Source organism: Corvus brachyrhynchos, unplaced genomic scaffold, assembly GCF_000691975.1.
Source record: "Corvus brachyrhynchos isolate BGI_N302 unplaced genomic scaffold, ASM69197v1 scaffold18, whole genome shotgun sequence".
Taxonomy (NCBI): Eukaryota; Metazoa; Chordata; class Aves; order Passeriformes; family Corvidae; genus Corvus; species Corvus brachyrhynchos.
The window spans coordinates 4216455-4229744 of NW_008246064.1; the positions used below are offsets into that span (position 1 = coordinate 4216455).

The window sequence follows — 13290 nt, forward strand, 5'->3', positions numbered from 1 at the left end:
AATCACCGATGTTTTTGAGAAGTACTAATTGAGATAACATAAACCCTGAGGTACACCCTCTCCATTAAAAGACCACAACATGTATCATCATCATCATCCCCAGGATTTTGTAAACTGCCTGTATCCAGAGAAGCTCCACTGCTCTTTCTGGAACAGGCGTGTACACCACGGGCATCTCACACGACACGACAGGATACCGGGGAAAGGTGACCTCATAGAAAATTGGGCCAAGGCACTTTGGGGCCTGATCCAGCTCCCATTTAAGTTAGTGTGAGACTAAAGGCTATAAATAGTGCTGTGAATGTTATCCAGTGCCTCAATGATAGCCAGAACAGGGCTTGGAGAACGAGAATTAAGACTGTGTGGAGGAGACTGACCCTCGTTCACTGCTTCAGTCTCGCTGGAGTCCTGCTGCAGAGAGATAGATGTCACCCTTTTGGTGGATAAATCAGTTAATTCAAGAAGTAACTACCCCAGAGGTCAGAAAAAGATGACATATTTCTGTTTTCCTTGGAGACTGGCATGGCAGTCACTTCTCCACCATTACCAGCATGTTGTTAAACTCTTTGCTGCCCCATGTCTCAGTAACTAATGACAAAATACACTCATCAACGGTGAGCCCTTCTCTCCCTACACACGTGACTGGTGCAGACATTTTACAGGACAAAGGTGTACCCTCAGGGAAAGGAATGGGCTTGGTAAGGACAATCCTGCTGCAAGTCACTCTCTCTTTTTTTTTTTTTGGTGGTTTTTTATTTTTCTTTTTCTCCCTGCTTGTTTCCAGACCGTGCATGAACGTATCTGATGTTCTGTAGGTGATTGCCAACATCTGGTATGGATGTCATACTGAATTATGCTAATACTTCCTCACATCTCGCATAAGGAATGGATGGTGTTTTGGGATCTTGCCATTTGTCATTGTTTGGTGTTGCTTGCATTTTCTATGGTTTCTGCTTTGCATTTGAAAAATGATTATTTGATTAACCTCTGAATGTGATAATTTCTACCTGCCTTAACAGGAATGTTTGGGCCAAATTCTTCTTGCTCTCTGCAGATGTCAGGCTGCCTATACAGCCCTCATTCCACTGGTTTTGGATCTCGTGGTGTTTTTCATGTCATGCAAGCAGGATTTGGCCCAGAGGTGTGGAAAGAAGTCAGTGATTCAGAAAAAGCCTGTTACAGATTTACTCCACAGGGAGTAATCTATAGACCCATTGTCATTAACGGGTGTAGATGTTACTCAGCTTTGGACCAGATCCTCGGGTTTTTTCTGCATGCTGCCTGGTTTGATGTTTGACTCGCAAGAATTAAGTAAATGCCTTAATGCCCCATAAATAGTATCTTCTATTAAGCTATATTGCAGTGCTCTCATTGGCACTATTTCAAAGAAGGATTATTTATCCAGAAGATTTAACCACGCTCTAAATTTGAATACAGCTAGCATTGCTTTTACAAAACATGGGATTGATAAAGAGAGATGCAGAGCACCTGCAAGAGGTCCTGGCTGCCCTTAATTCCCCCCTAGCCCTTCCATTTTGGAGGCACAGAAAGTTTAAATGAACAATGGATTTAATATTTTAGTAAGCCATGGCACTTATTTGTGTCAACCACCTTGATGGATGCTACTTAATTTTCTGAGAAAATTTTGTTTTTAAAGGGTGAGAAAAAACAGTTTAACTGGAAGTATGACACTTTCCAAATGTTTTTCCTGGAAAGTTTTAACAAAGGTCCAGGAGGCAGAGTGCAAGTTATTTTTAAATGGTCTTTAATTACAGAAATTGTATTACTGAAGCATCATCTTAAATTGTTCAGAAGCTTGTAAGCTGTGAAAACAAAAGAAAAAAGAATTTAAAAGGAACTAAAGCAGAAAAACCTCCCATAAAGAAATATTTGATACCTGCAAGGAATGAACTTGTAAAACTAATAGTATAGGACTGCTATTCTATTTAAAACTCCAGCAAGTAATCTGGGAGAAAACATGTTTCGTGAAATGACCTTGAAATTGGCAACACTGAGGCCTGATTTTGAAAACAGATAGTCTTTATTGGTGACTAGAATTTCGTCGGGTTTTTTCCCTAGTGTTATCCCTATTCACATTAGGACTGCCGTTGTCCTTGCCCATATGAGTAAGATTAATCAGTGCACTGAGATGATACAAACACAAACTCCAAGTTTGTATTTGTATAACAGACAAATAAATGTTCTGCAGGGATTTCACAGGGAGTATGGCAGAAAAAGAACTTGTGGTATTTTTTCCTGTTCTGAAGACTCAATTTGCATTTGGATTTCCCAAGTTTACCCAACTTCAGTGAAGCAACATCTGTGTATTCAAAGGACAACCAATGATAAGAATCACTGAAAATATTTCAGATTATTAAGTTAAATAAAATTTTAAAATTCTAGTGCATTTGCAAATCTTTTTCCTCACCTCACTACTTGTTTAAGACCTGGCTGTCTTAAAGGTCTTACAATGCTTGGCAACAGTGACACCCCAGAAAGTCCTTTCAGAATTGGACTTCATCTAAAATTACTTCCCATTCAGGTAAAAATTTTATTCAAGACTAGATTAGCAGAAGAGGGTTCATTTTTATTTAGGCATCAAAACAGGTAGCCAAGCCTACAGATGGGTTCAAATATTCAAAGTCAGCCTTTTTCAAAGTATCTGAGTGGAACTGACCTCATTCGTAAAATCTCTTTCTGGTGAGGAGGAGAGGTAGCATGAAAATCCAGCTTTTGCCTAATGTTTGTCCTGAAATAATTTATGCTTTATTTTTGAGCAGAGCAGGGAGCTGTCTAACCTCGCCCTCATAACCATGCCACAAACTAATTTTAGAGAGGCAAACAAAGAATTTTATAGGCTAAGCTCCCCACACCTGCTGGGTCAGTGCCTTTTGGTGAAATGGGCCATTTTACAGATGTTAATATGATTCACAGATTAGCAAAATCCTATGCAGGAGTGGAGTATTTCAGGCTGCTGGATGCAGGGACTGCTGCACCTGTTGGCCATTCCAGCAGCTCATCCTCATTGGAGAAACTCTGACGTCCCCTCATTCTAACCACAGATTTTTAAGCAAAGTCAAAAGCTAATTTTGCTTTCCTGTGAGTCCTGAAGTACATTTTCATATTATTTCCAATTACACAGCACTAGCTCAGCCTTTGTGGCTGCCAAACTCTTGCGGTGGAATTCCAAGGAACTCAGATTTAATGTGTATGATCATATTCAGTGAGCAAGTCAATGTGCTTCTGAATATTGCCCAGGAGAATTCCTCCTGTTTCCTCTTTTCGTTTTCTTTTTTTCCATTCAAATCAATTTCTCTTGTTGCTGCCACACTGGTGACACAGATTATCAGAAGCAGTTATTACTACTTACCAGTATTAATTGAATATAAATAGGAAAGAAATGACAAAATTGCCACCAATGTGCAGCTGATATTAATGTCCAGCTACAGCACGCCAGTTTAGAAGGGAAGGGTCTTTTTTTAAACAGGAATGGGGTTTTCTGTTGTAATCATGTAACATTCAATCAGCTCAAACACTACTGATCTCCAGGATCACTTCAAAAGCAAGAAATATCACTTGAGAAAACTGTATAATTATCTGTATCAGAATATTTATGGAAGAATAAACTGAAGGTAGTGTTACAGGGTGAAAAAATAAAGGAGAAGCTAATTTGTGTGACCCAAGCCTTTGGTGTTATGCAATAGGATGATTTATCTACTTTGGCAGCATATTATAAAATGATTAACTTTTCCCAGGTATTGTTGGAGCCTCAGGTTGTTTTACTCGAATAATTTCCACTGCATTTATTTGATTGCCAGTATTTGGCTTTTTTTCTAATCCCAAATTCTTGTTGTCTTAAGCAAATGAATTGAAGGCAGAGGAATTATTCATGTGAGGACAGCATGTTGGATTTGGCACTAAAGTATGTAAAATAATCAGGGAATAAACAGCATTTCCATACCTCTTCGTCTGTTTATGTCAGGGATAAAGCTACCAGAATCACCTGAGAGATTTAAAAGTAATTCATGTTCTCAAAATTCAATGGGATTTAGGCTTTACTGCCTTTACTGCAGCTCCATGAAAATATAAAACACATTCCGTATTTTCTTTATCCATGGATATTTTTGTATCTCGCTGTCCCTCCATCTAGTGCTTTCCCTCCATTTTTAAATCAGTGTTTGTGCAATGCCAGGACTTTTGTCCAAAAGCAGACCAAACTATACATTCATAGTGATCACTCGTCTCTCGTTTCTGATGTCCACTTGCAAACACTTCCTCAAAGCCCTTCCGATTTCCATTTCCATGGAGATTTTCATCATGAAAAGCAGCTGTTTGCAGACATATTTCAGTCTCTCAGTCTATAAACTCTTGGCTTTTATCTCCCTAGGACTGAAGACCATTGTAGGGGCACTTATCCAGTCTGTTAAGAAACTTGCAGATGTGATGATCCTGACCGTTTTCTGCTTGAGTGTCTTTGCCCTCATAGGCCTCCAGCTCTTCATGGGCAACTTGAGACACAAATGTGTCAGGGATTACACCATGTTTAACTTCACCAATGGCTCCTTTTACTTGGATGGTAGGATGTGGAACAACTCAGAGGAATTTCTTAGTGATCCAGGTAAGCTCTTCTTTGTCCTGTAGTCTGGTTTCTGGTCATTTGAGGTTTTATTTTTTGTTTGTTTGTTCTGTGTTGTTTGGGCTTTTTTTTTTAATTATATTGACTAAGATCTGTATGTGAGTCAGCAAAATGTGACTACTGGCTCTTCATGATGTCAATGTGGTTTTGAAAGACCTTGGAAGTTTTTTCTGAATCTCTATGGTGCCTTTTCACAGTTTTAGGGTGTCTTATATATTTTAAAACTCTCTTTCCTGGAATTGAGCAATCACATGAAAATTTCAGCTCTGCGTATGTGGGTCTGGTTTGCACGTTGTTTCTCTGAAGACATTTTATATCTCTTGCCTTTTCTAGCAAAAGTTCAAAATTTGAGTTAATGATCTTAAAGCCAAAAGGTAAAGCAGAGCAATTCAGTCTTTATTAATCTGAAAAATCCCAAGAGAATTCTTTTAAGGAAGTCTTATGCTGTTTGGGCCCTAACTCATTACTGGGTTGGGCCATCCTGTATGTGACCAGTGACCTTTGGTATTTTATTTATTTTAAGGAGAAAAATGACCACATAGTCAACTCATTAACTGGAATTTTGGTTGAGAGACAGTGACACAGTGTCATGGGGTACCTCTGCTCTGACTGTGTGGACCTTACAGTCCTACATCTCCAGCCATTCACACTGTAAAAACCCCACATCTGACTCATGGAAGTTGCCTGGCTTGACCCAGGGCCCTGTTGAACCAGGGATTAGGCCAAGGGCAGCCCCACCATTCTCCACTGGTGACTTCTGGACCTTCTGCTCAATTCCTCTCCCTGTGGTCTGAGCAGTGCTGGAAACAGTGGTGTTAGAAAAGTTTTGTTCAAGGAATAAAAAGCTCGACATGGGTGTCTTTAAGGCATGATGTGGTTGATGCAGCATTGTCACAAAGCTCTGGCTGAATGGGGGTTGTCTTTGGAACTGCCCCTGACCATCAGATTATGTGTCCTCTCAATGTCCCTGTATCAGAGGCCCTTATCAGCTGAAAGGGGAAAGAGCTCTTGGACTTTTCCTGGATGATGTGGAACCTGCTGATTACCCTATCCATGTTCCCTTGAGTTCCAGTTTGGAAACATGGAGTGAGGAAATAGCAAAGGTATTTGTGCACCTGTGGTGGACTAAGGCACTTCAGGGCTCCTCTAGCCACAGATAACTGAGAGCTGTGTGAGGTGCTGCTTTCCCCTTGTCACAGAGGCATTGAGGGACAAAACAGTGATGGCTGGAAGCATAAAGCCCTGCAATAAAGGTGAAAGGAAGAAATGGAGCTGTGGAGATAGTCTGGCTCTGGAAATGGAAATAGGGTAAATGTGACACAGGACAGTCTGTGTTAAAATACAGATAATGTCAGGGCCAGCTGCAGCATTGCTTTAAATGCAAGGAATTTTACAGCTGCTCCAGCATACCATGAGCAAGTTTATTTATGTGGTCCTGATATGGGGAGGAGGGCAGACACTCCCAGAAATCCGTATAGGAAATCCAGCAATGGTTAATAGGGTCATGAAAATATACTTGCTATCACTAGAGGAGATTTACCTATTACAAAGATAATCAACTTGGTGAGATAATGGATTAAAGTGAATTAAATTTTAACCATGTGGCATTACAAGGAAGTAATAATAATAATATAAATTAATATTTACATAATATCTGAGGATAAAGACATGGTGCATTATGGCAAGCAGTTGTCACTTACTATGGATAGACGGAAATTATTTAAATAGTTAAAGCATTGAGGCAGTGCAGCAGACTCCTGAACACCTAAAAGAAGAGTAGATTTATAAGAAAAAAGTAGTGACCTCTGAATAAGAACAATGAAGCCTTCCTCAAAATGCTGAAGAAGGAGGCTTAGCTGTTAGGCAAGAAAGACCAATATAAAGTAGGATTTTCATTTAATGTTTACTATTGCACTAAAGCAATTCAGAAATGGAAGGACTGGCTCATTTTGTGACTAGATGGGATAGTGCTTTGTATTTCATTTTGCATAAGTATTATGGTGAAATGAAGTGACCGTTTAAAGGAGAGGCGCTGACCACAATTTAATAACAGTCCGAATTTCAAGTACTGCAGGGAATTAAGCAATACATACAGTTAGATTAAAGTGTAGGCAGACCAAATTAGATAAAAGGAGGACTATATTAAGAAGCAGAATCGTGTCAGTGTTTACTCTGAAGAAGAACTAGAGAAGAAAATTGGCCAACATGTTGAGATAGTAGAGTTCACTCGAAGGGAGCACAGACAATTACAAGAGCTCTTTGGAGATTTCAAAACCAGTGTGGCTGAGTCACTTAGTTTGGAGCAGGGATGTTAATCTAAAAAACCCAGAAAAAAGAAACCTGAAGTACTGTTAGAGTTCCATAATAGTACTTTATAGAAAAAGGGGGATGTAAAGAAATAAAGGAGTGAAAACCACTGAAAACTAAAATTGGAGAAATTCTTAATTCTATTCATCAGGGCACCAAAACAGAGAATTAAAATGAGGTGATGTGACAGTTCTGCTCTTCTTGGAGAGCAAAAATTTGCTTTGGATTCTTTAAGAGTGTTTTTAATGTTTTAAAGGGCAGCAGGGAGTCTCTGAAATGGCAGCAGCCTCCTCCTGTGCCTTTGAACCTTTTTTTGCAAGAATGAAAAAACAAAAATCAGTAAAACCCCTTAAAAGGGTAATACGGGGAAGAATTGCTTGGTGCTGCAGAGGAAATAGTTGAGACTGTTAGTCATGAGGTGTGAAGAAAGATAAGAACTCAGTTTTGAGTCTTTCAAAGCCCTTTTCACTTTGAGATAACTGTGTGCTGTGGGCACTTGCTACAAGAGACATTTTGGTTTGTCTCTGGGACAGCCATCTGGGATGGCCTGGGAGAGCTTCAGGTCTGCTTTTTTATTCAAAACTTACTTCGTATCTGGACAGAGTTCTGCAGTCTTTCCTTAGCTGCTTTCAGCCTCCAGTCTGGAAATTTTTTTCTCATCTCTCTTCTTGATCCTCTCATTTTGGTTTTATATACGGGGAAAAAAGTCAGTTTGCAAACTTAGCATCATCACTGGCTTAACCACAATTATCAAGAGTGGTAACTCTTGATTTTTGGTTGATCCTTGAGGAAATAACCACCACGATCCCAGACTTCAGGAGCTCCTTCCCTTAACTCCATACACAAGACCCAGAGGTGCTTTCCTCTTCTACCAGTGTCTTCACCACAATTAACTTGGTTGAGGTGCAGGTGCTGCTTGGCCCCTCTGCTGCCCCTATTCCTGCCTCCGCCTCCAGGAAAGGCAGAGTACCAGCACTAGTAGTGGTGGTGTAGGAATTGTACTGGCAGAAGAAAAAACCTATTTTTTCCCCTAAATCTTGTCAGTCCTGCATTGCAAGGTTGCTAATGTTGAGAATTTTGGGGTTTTCCCCTCCTGTCTGCCACGAGATGATCATACGCTGAATCCCATAAGGAATTCCTGCCTGTCCACCCAACACTGCTTGTTCTTGCCATCATTTCAATGGCTTCTGCAGCTGGAGGAAGTGCCAGGAAAGTTGGGAAGAAAGAGGCAAAGCTTACAAGCATGGAGATCCAGTGGAAAAATTCAAACTGGCTCCTATTCAGGTTCACTAAACACTGGAATACAAAGTCCTAGAATACAAAATTGTCAGCAAATATTCCTGATTAGACTGTCAAAAAGGGAAGTGTCCTGGCATTGTGATTAAAAGCTTAATTCTGTGAAAGAAACTTCTGCTGTTACTGTGGGTGCCTCTGGTGTCTCAGCTTAATTACTGAGCACAGTAGTCATCATGAGACAACTTTTTAGTCTTTCCTCAACTCACAGTGGAGATGCAGGTCTAAAATCTGCCTCTTCATGATGAACAAGAGAATTTTTATATTCTTTCCACCCTTTTAAATGGCCCACAATTTAAACAGCAACCTCTAAGAAGGCTTATCAGAAAAATTATTCCATTCTGTTTTTGTCTACAATGAGCAATGCTTACCAGTGCAAACCTAGAGAGGAGAAAAAATGAAGATTAAGGCAGAAGCAGCTCATCCGGTCTCCCAGTTTCCTCTGTATGACTACTCTTTGAATGAATGGATTGAGGGATGAGAGACAGCTGAGCATCAGATAAAACCAGACTAAAAAATCCTTCATGTCAAGTGCCAATGGTAAAATTAGAATCATTCATCTGGGAGAACAGTGACTACTGATAGGTAATTATTTTCCTACCTGCGGTTCTAGATTTGGTAAGAGATTGCGATCAATAAGCCCAAGGAGGATTATTTTTAGACATTAATAATAACAAACCTGGAAGACCGAAGTTTTAGATGCAGCAGTGATTGTATACAAAAACGAAATAAAATGGGAAAAAAAAATGTTGAAAACAATCATGGTTTACATCCACAACATTATGAAAATTATGGGATCAATATATCAATATCAAAGTCGTTGAGCTGTTGGTTATCATTAGAAGAGTTAATAGTTTATAAATACCAGCTGACTGAAAAACTGTGAGCCTAATTTCAATACTTGTAAAGATTCCTGGGAAAGAAGCTCCAAATAACAGTCTTGAAAGCCTGTCTTGGGCTGTGGTGTTTAAATGAAGGACGTATTTGATGAAGTGAAGCTTTATGAACGTGTGAGAACCAATCAAAAGCTATAGGATGTCAGATATGTCACTGGCCTAGAGATGGACCAGTGGGCTGAGTGTAGTTGATTCATGCAGCTGATGATTTTAGAATCTTTAATGTCATTTATGTATTCCATTATGAAAATGGATTATTGACTAGTCAGTAAGTAGAAATCTGAGTCCTTTTGTGAGCAGGGCCTAATGTAAGGGCTGAACACATAAGAAAAAATGCTTTAGAAAAGAACCTTAAAAATATAATTAAGTTATAAAGTCGCTTATGGAATGACAGTCTTAAACCCCAACATTTTCTTTAGACTAAATACCTTGTTTAAGACACTCTGAAACAGTCTTGTTTTCAAAGTGTTCTATATATGTTTTCTCTCAAAATCAGAACCTTTTAAGGTAAAAAAGAGCAACCCTGTAATTTTCCTTAGATAGTGCTGTCCAAGCAATTGATATTAAAAAAATATTAACGAGTAAGAAGAATGAATATTCAAGCTTTATGAACATTTTACTGGGAGGAATCAGCTACTGTTTATATGGTTTAAAAGAGGTATTTCAGGGCTGTTATTTTTTTCTTCCAGACTAGTTTCTTTCATTTCATGGCAGTGATTTTTCTCTTCTTCTAGACTCAAATTGTGTATTTAACAAAGGTCTGGGGAAAAGAGCAAAACAACTTTAAGTAAAAAAATAAAAATCCAAATCAAGATGAATGTAATATCTTTTATGTCACCTCCAGTTAGACCTGAAAAACTTATGGTTGCTTCAGGTTCTAGATTTGGAAAGATGTATAGAGTATGTGAAGTTTTGGGGATTATGTGAAGTTTTGGGGATACCCATCCAAATCATGGTCTTCTTGGGCACTTGAGAAAGGATCAAAGACTTGTGTGGAACAGATGCTGAGGCATAGGTCTGTGAATATATAGAAATGTATGTCTGCATGTAGATGAGACTGTGTGTGTCTTCTGTAAGCTCTGTGCCTGGTGGTTATCTCTGCCTGAATGAAATCATTTTTGTTTCCAGAACCACTGAAATGGAGCTGTATGAACAGATACTCTGAATCTGGATGAGAACTGTAGAGAAAAGAATTTTGTCCAAGTCAGATAACAAATGTAGACAATTTGGGGAGAGCTAAAGTGTTTGAGGCGTTGTCTGAGGTGGTAATAGAAGACAGTGAGTGTTTGATGAATAATTATGGAGGTGGAGGAAAGAGAGAAGCAATAAATCAAGTTGGGACTGGAATAGGTGTTTTATTATGTATGATTGTATGTGAACCAGTGATTAAAACAAGGAGCCTCCCTGGGCTTTCAGACTCTGCTTGTCAGCATGGGATCTATTGACGTTACTCGATTTTAACTGTAAATGTTGTGGCTTTGTTCGAGTGCTGTGGGTCTTTTGATAAATAGCTTCATCAATGCTCAAAACTTAATGCTCTGATGTGTTACTAACATGGGTATTGTACCTGTGCACTTCAATGTTTTAAGCTAAATAGAAAAAGAAAGCCCCATCAGGAGTGCAAGGATCAGAAAAACATAGGAATTGGTAATGTTGAATCCAATACAGTCTCTTTCTGACCATCCAGTAAGATTTTTCTTTGGCCTTGTGATGAAAGATGAAGTTCTTATATTGTAAATATTTGAAATATTTTGTAAAACAGGAGGATTTGTCCATCAGTTATACCTCTTTTGCTCTCATCACTGCTTAAAGAAAGGAGAGATCTACTTGGGGAAAGATCTGGCATGAAAAATTCAGACTAAACATTTTCAGTTTTCCTGCACCTCCAAATTGTTCTTAAACTACAGAATTAAAACACCACTTGGCTTGCACAGTGATGTGCTTTTAAAAGGACTTTCTGTGTGTCCATTAAGCCCTGTCCATGGACTGCTCCATGCTCCAGGTTCAGCAGTAAAGTGCATTGCAAAGGCAAGAGGCATCTTCTGCTTTCAGCACTCAGCCCAGGTGCAACATGAGCAGAGAATAACTTGCATTATTGCTTGCTCTTATTGCACTGGTTTTAAGGAATAAGTAAAGATATATTTTCTCCTGATAATTTTCATCAGTGCTGAATTCCCCCAAGTGGGGTGGAGATAAAATATGGGAATTCCCAGGCTCAATCTGGCCTTGGCATACCTACAGCAGCATCTCTCTGTGGCACTGAACATCCCCATTTGCTCCAGAAAACAATTAATAGAGCTCAAAATATAGATATTTTTCTAATTTCCTATTAACATTAACTATTGGAACTCAGGGTATCCTTATCTACACAGGCAACAAATCTTTCTTTGAATGTTTTGTCCGCAGGGGCAGCCTGCAGCAGCAGCTTCAGCAGTTCAAATGGGAAGTACAGTGAAAAATATTTCCTTTATCTTCAGTTTTGAAAATTCTTCTTTTCTTTTCTCCCCCTCCATTTTCTTAAAGCAAAAAACCATTGTTATCATGTTCTTGTCACTAGGAGCACACAAAGCTCCCTGTTCTCCTTTTCTGGAATACATGCTGGTTTTTACTGTGGTAGTCACCTTTTTTCTAGGATAAAAGATGCACATTTTTTCAATTGCTGCTCTTCTTAAATTTTCCCAGTCATTCTCATTACCTTCTCAATACTTTCCAGTCTGGCAGGTACCCTACTGAAAGCACTGAAAGTGGTATTTCTTCTGCATCATAGAGTCATTTAGGTTGGGAAAGACTTTTAAAGCCATCAAGTCCAACCGTTACCCCAGCACTGCCAAGTCCACCACTAAACTCTGTCCCCAAGAGCCACATCTACACATCTTCTAAAACCCACCAGGGATGGTGACCCCACCACCTCCCTGGGTAGCCTGTTCCAAATATCCAAACTAAACCTCTCCTGGTGCAACTTGAGGTTATTTTTTCCAGTCCTATCGCTTGTTCCCTGGGAGAAGAGACCGACCCTGACCTGGCTGCACCTTCCTGTAGGGGGGAATTGTAGAGAGTGAGAAGCCTTTCCTGCCCTCCAGGAGACCAACACTCCCACCCAGCTTGGTGTCATCTGCAAAGTGACTGAGGGTGCACTTGATCCCCTTGTCCATTTGAAAAGTTATTAAACAGAACTGACAGAAGCAAGCCACTGCTTATCAGTCCTTTCCTATATATTACTCCATCCTGGCTGTCCTGTATATCAATATTACACTTTTCTCTGATCATGGCTTCATATTACATAAAAGTGTTGACTAAGAATCCCTTCAAAAAAAAAAAAATCCGTCTCTCTTATCTGAATTTAGTCAGGGAATTTAAGGACTGACAAGGTTTTGGATAGGTGAGATTTTCTCCTTCTCTGCTTTACTTCACTTTCTGACAACTGAATATCCCACTTTGCATTTCTCCACTCTTTTTTTTAGTGGAGTAGGTCTCTCTAGTGCTCCTCATTCAGTCCACACCTCAGACTTTATTTACCTGGAAAATACTGTGTATAGGAGATGTTGTTACCTCTCTGTTCACCCTCTCTTTCCATTGTACGTATAAATGTAACAAAGAAATGCAGGTGCAGCCCTCTATTAGCCCACAGATATCCTGCACACTGTCTTTTCAGCTTAATCCATGTTTTCTGTCTCTCAGCCCTTTTTTGATCCAATTTATTTGTTTTCTTTATCACAGTAAGTGCAGAAGTTAGTTTTTTTCTGTTTTTCCATCATCTGTCTGTAATCAAATGCATTCGACCAACCTTTGTAGCAGCTTTTTATTTTCTTTTGTGTGAAACATATGAAAAAATTCCATAAAACACAAAACATCTAGAAAACTTCCAGAGAGCACACTTCAGCACTTTGCTACCTATTCATATGGAGCATATGTCTAAACAAGTGGTACTAAATGTGCTTTTAGTTATATGCTATGCACCCTACAGCCCTAAGTGTGTGGGTCTGAGTGACTGGTGAGGCACAGAGGCATAGAAGGAGGATATCTGAAGATGTTTAAAAGCCAGATGTGTGTTTATTGCTAGTCATTGTCTCCTGTCTCATCTTCCTGGGGATGCTCCTGGACTTGGCAAGGTCCCTAAGCCAATCTGACAGCATCTAAATTCTCCACTCTCCTCTAGTG

The 13290-nt window shown here is 39.4% G+C and overlaps 1 protein-coding gene across 1 annotated transcript in view; it reads left to right on the forward strand.

Annotated features, from left to right (window-relative positions):
• Nucleotides 1-13290, forward strand: part of LOC103623944 (sodium channel protein type 5 subunit alpha-like) — a 215327-nt gene that overhangs the window by 60374 nt on the left and 141663 nt on the right. Inside the window, 1 exon segment of the mRNA XM_017746784.1 lies at nt 4388-4618. Coding sequence (XP_017602273.1) covers nt 4388-4618 — 231 coding nt within the window.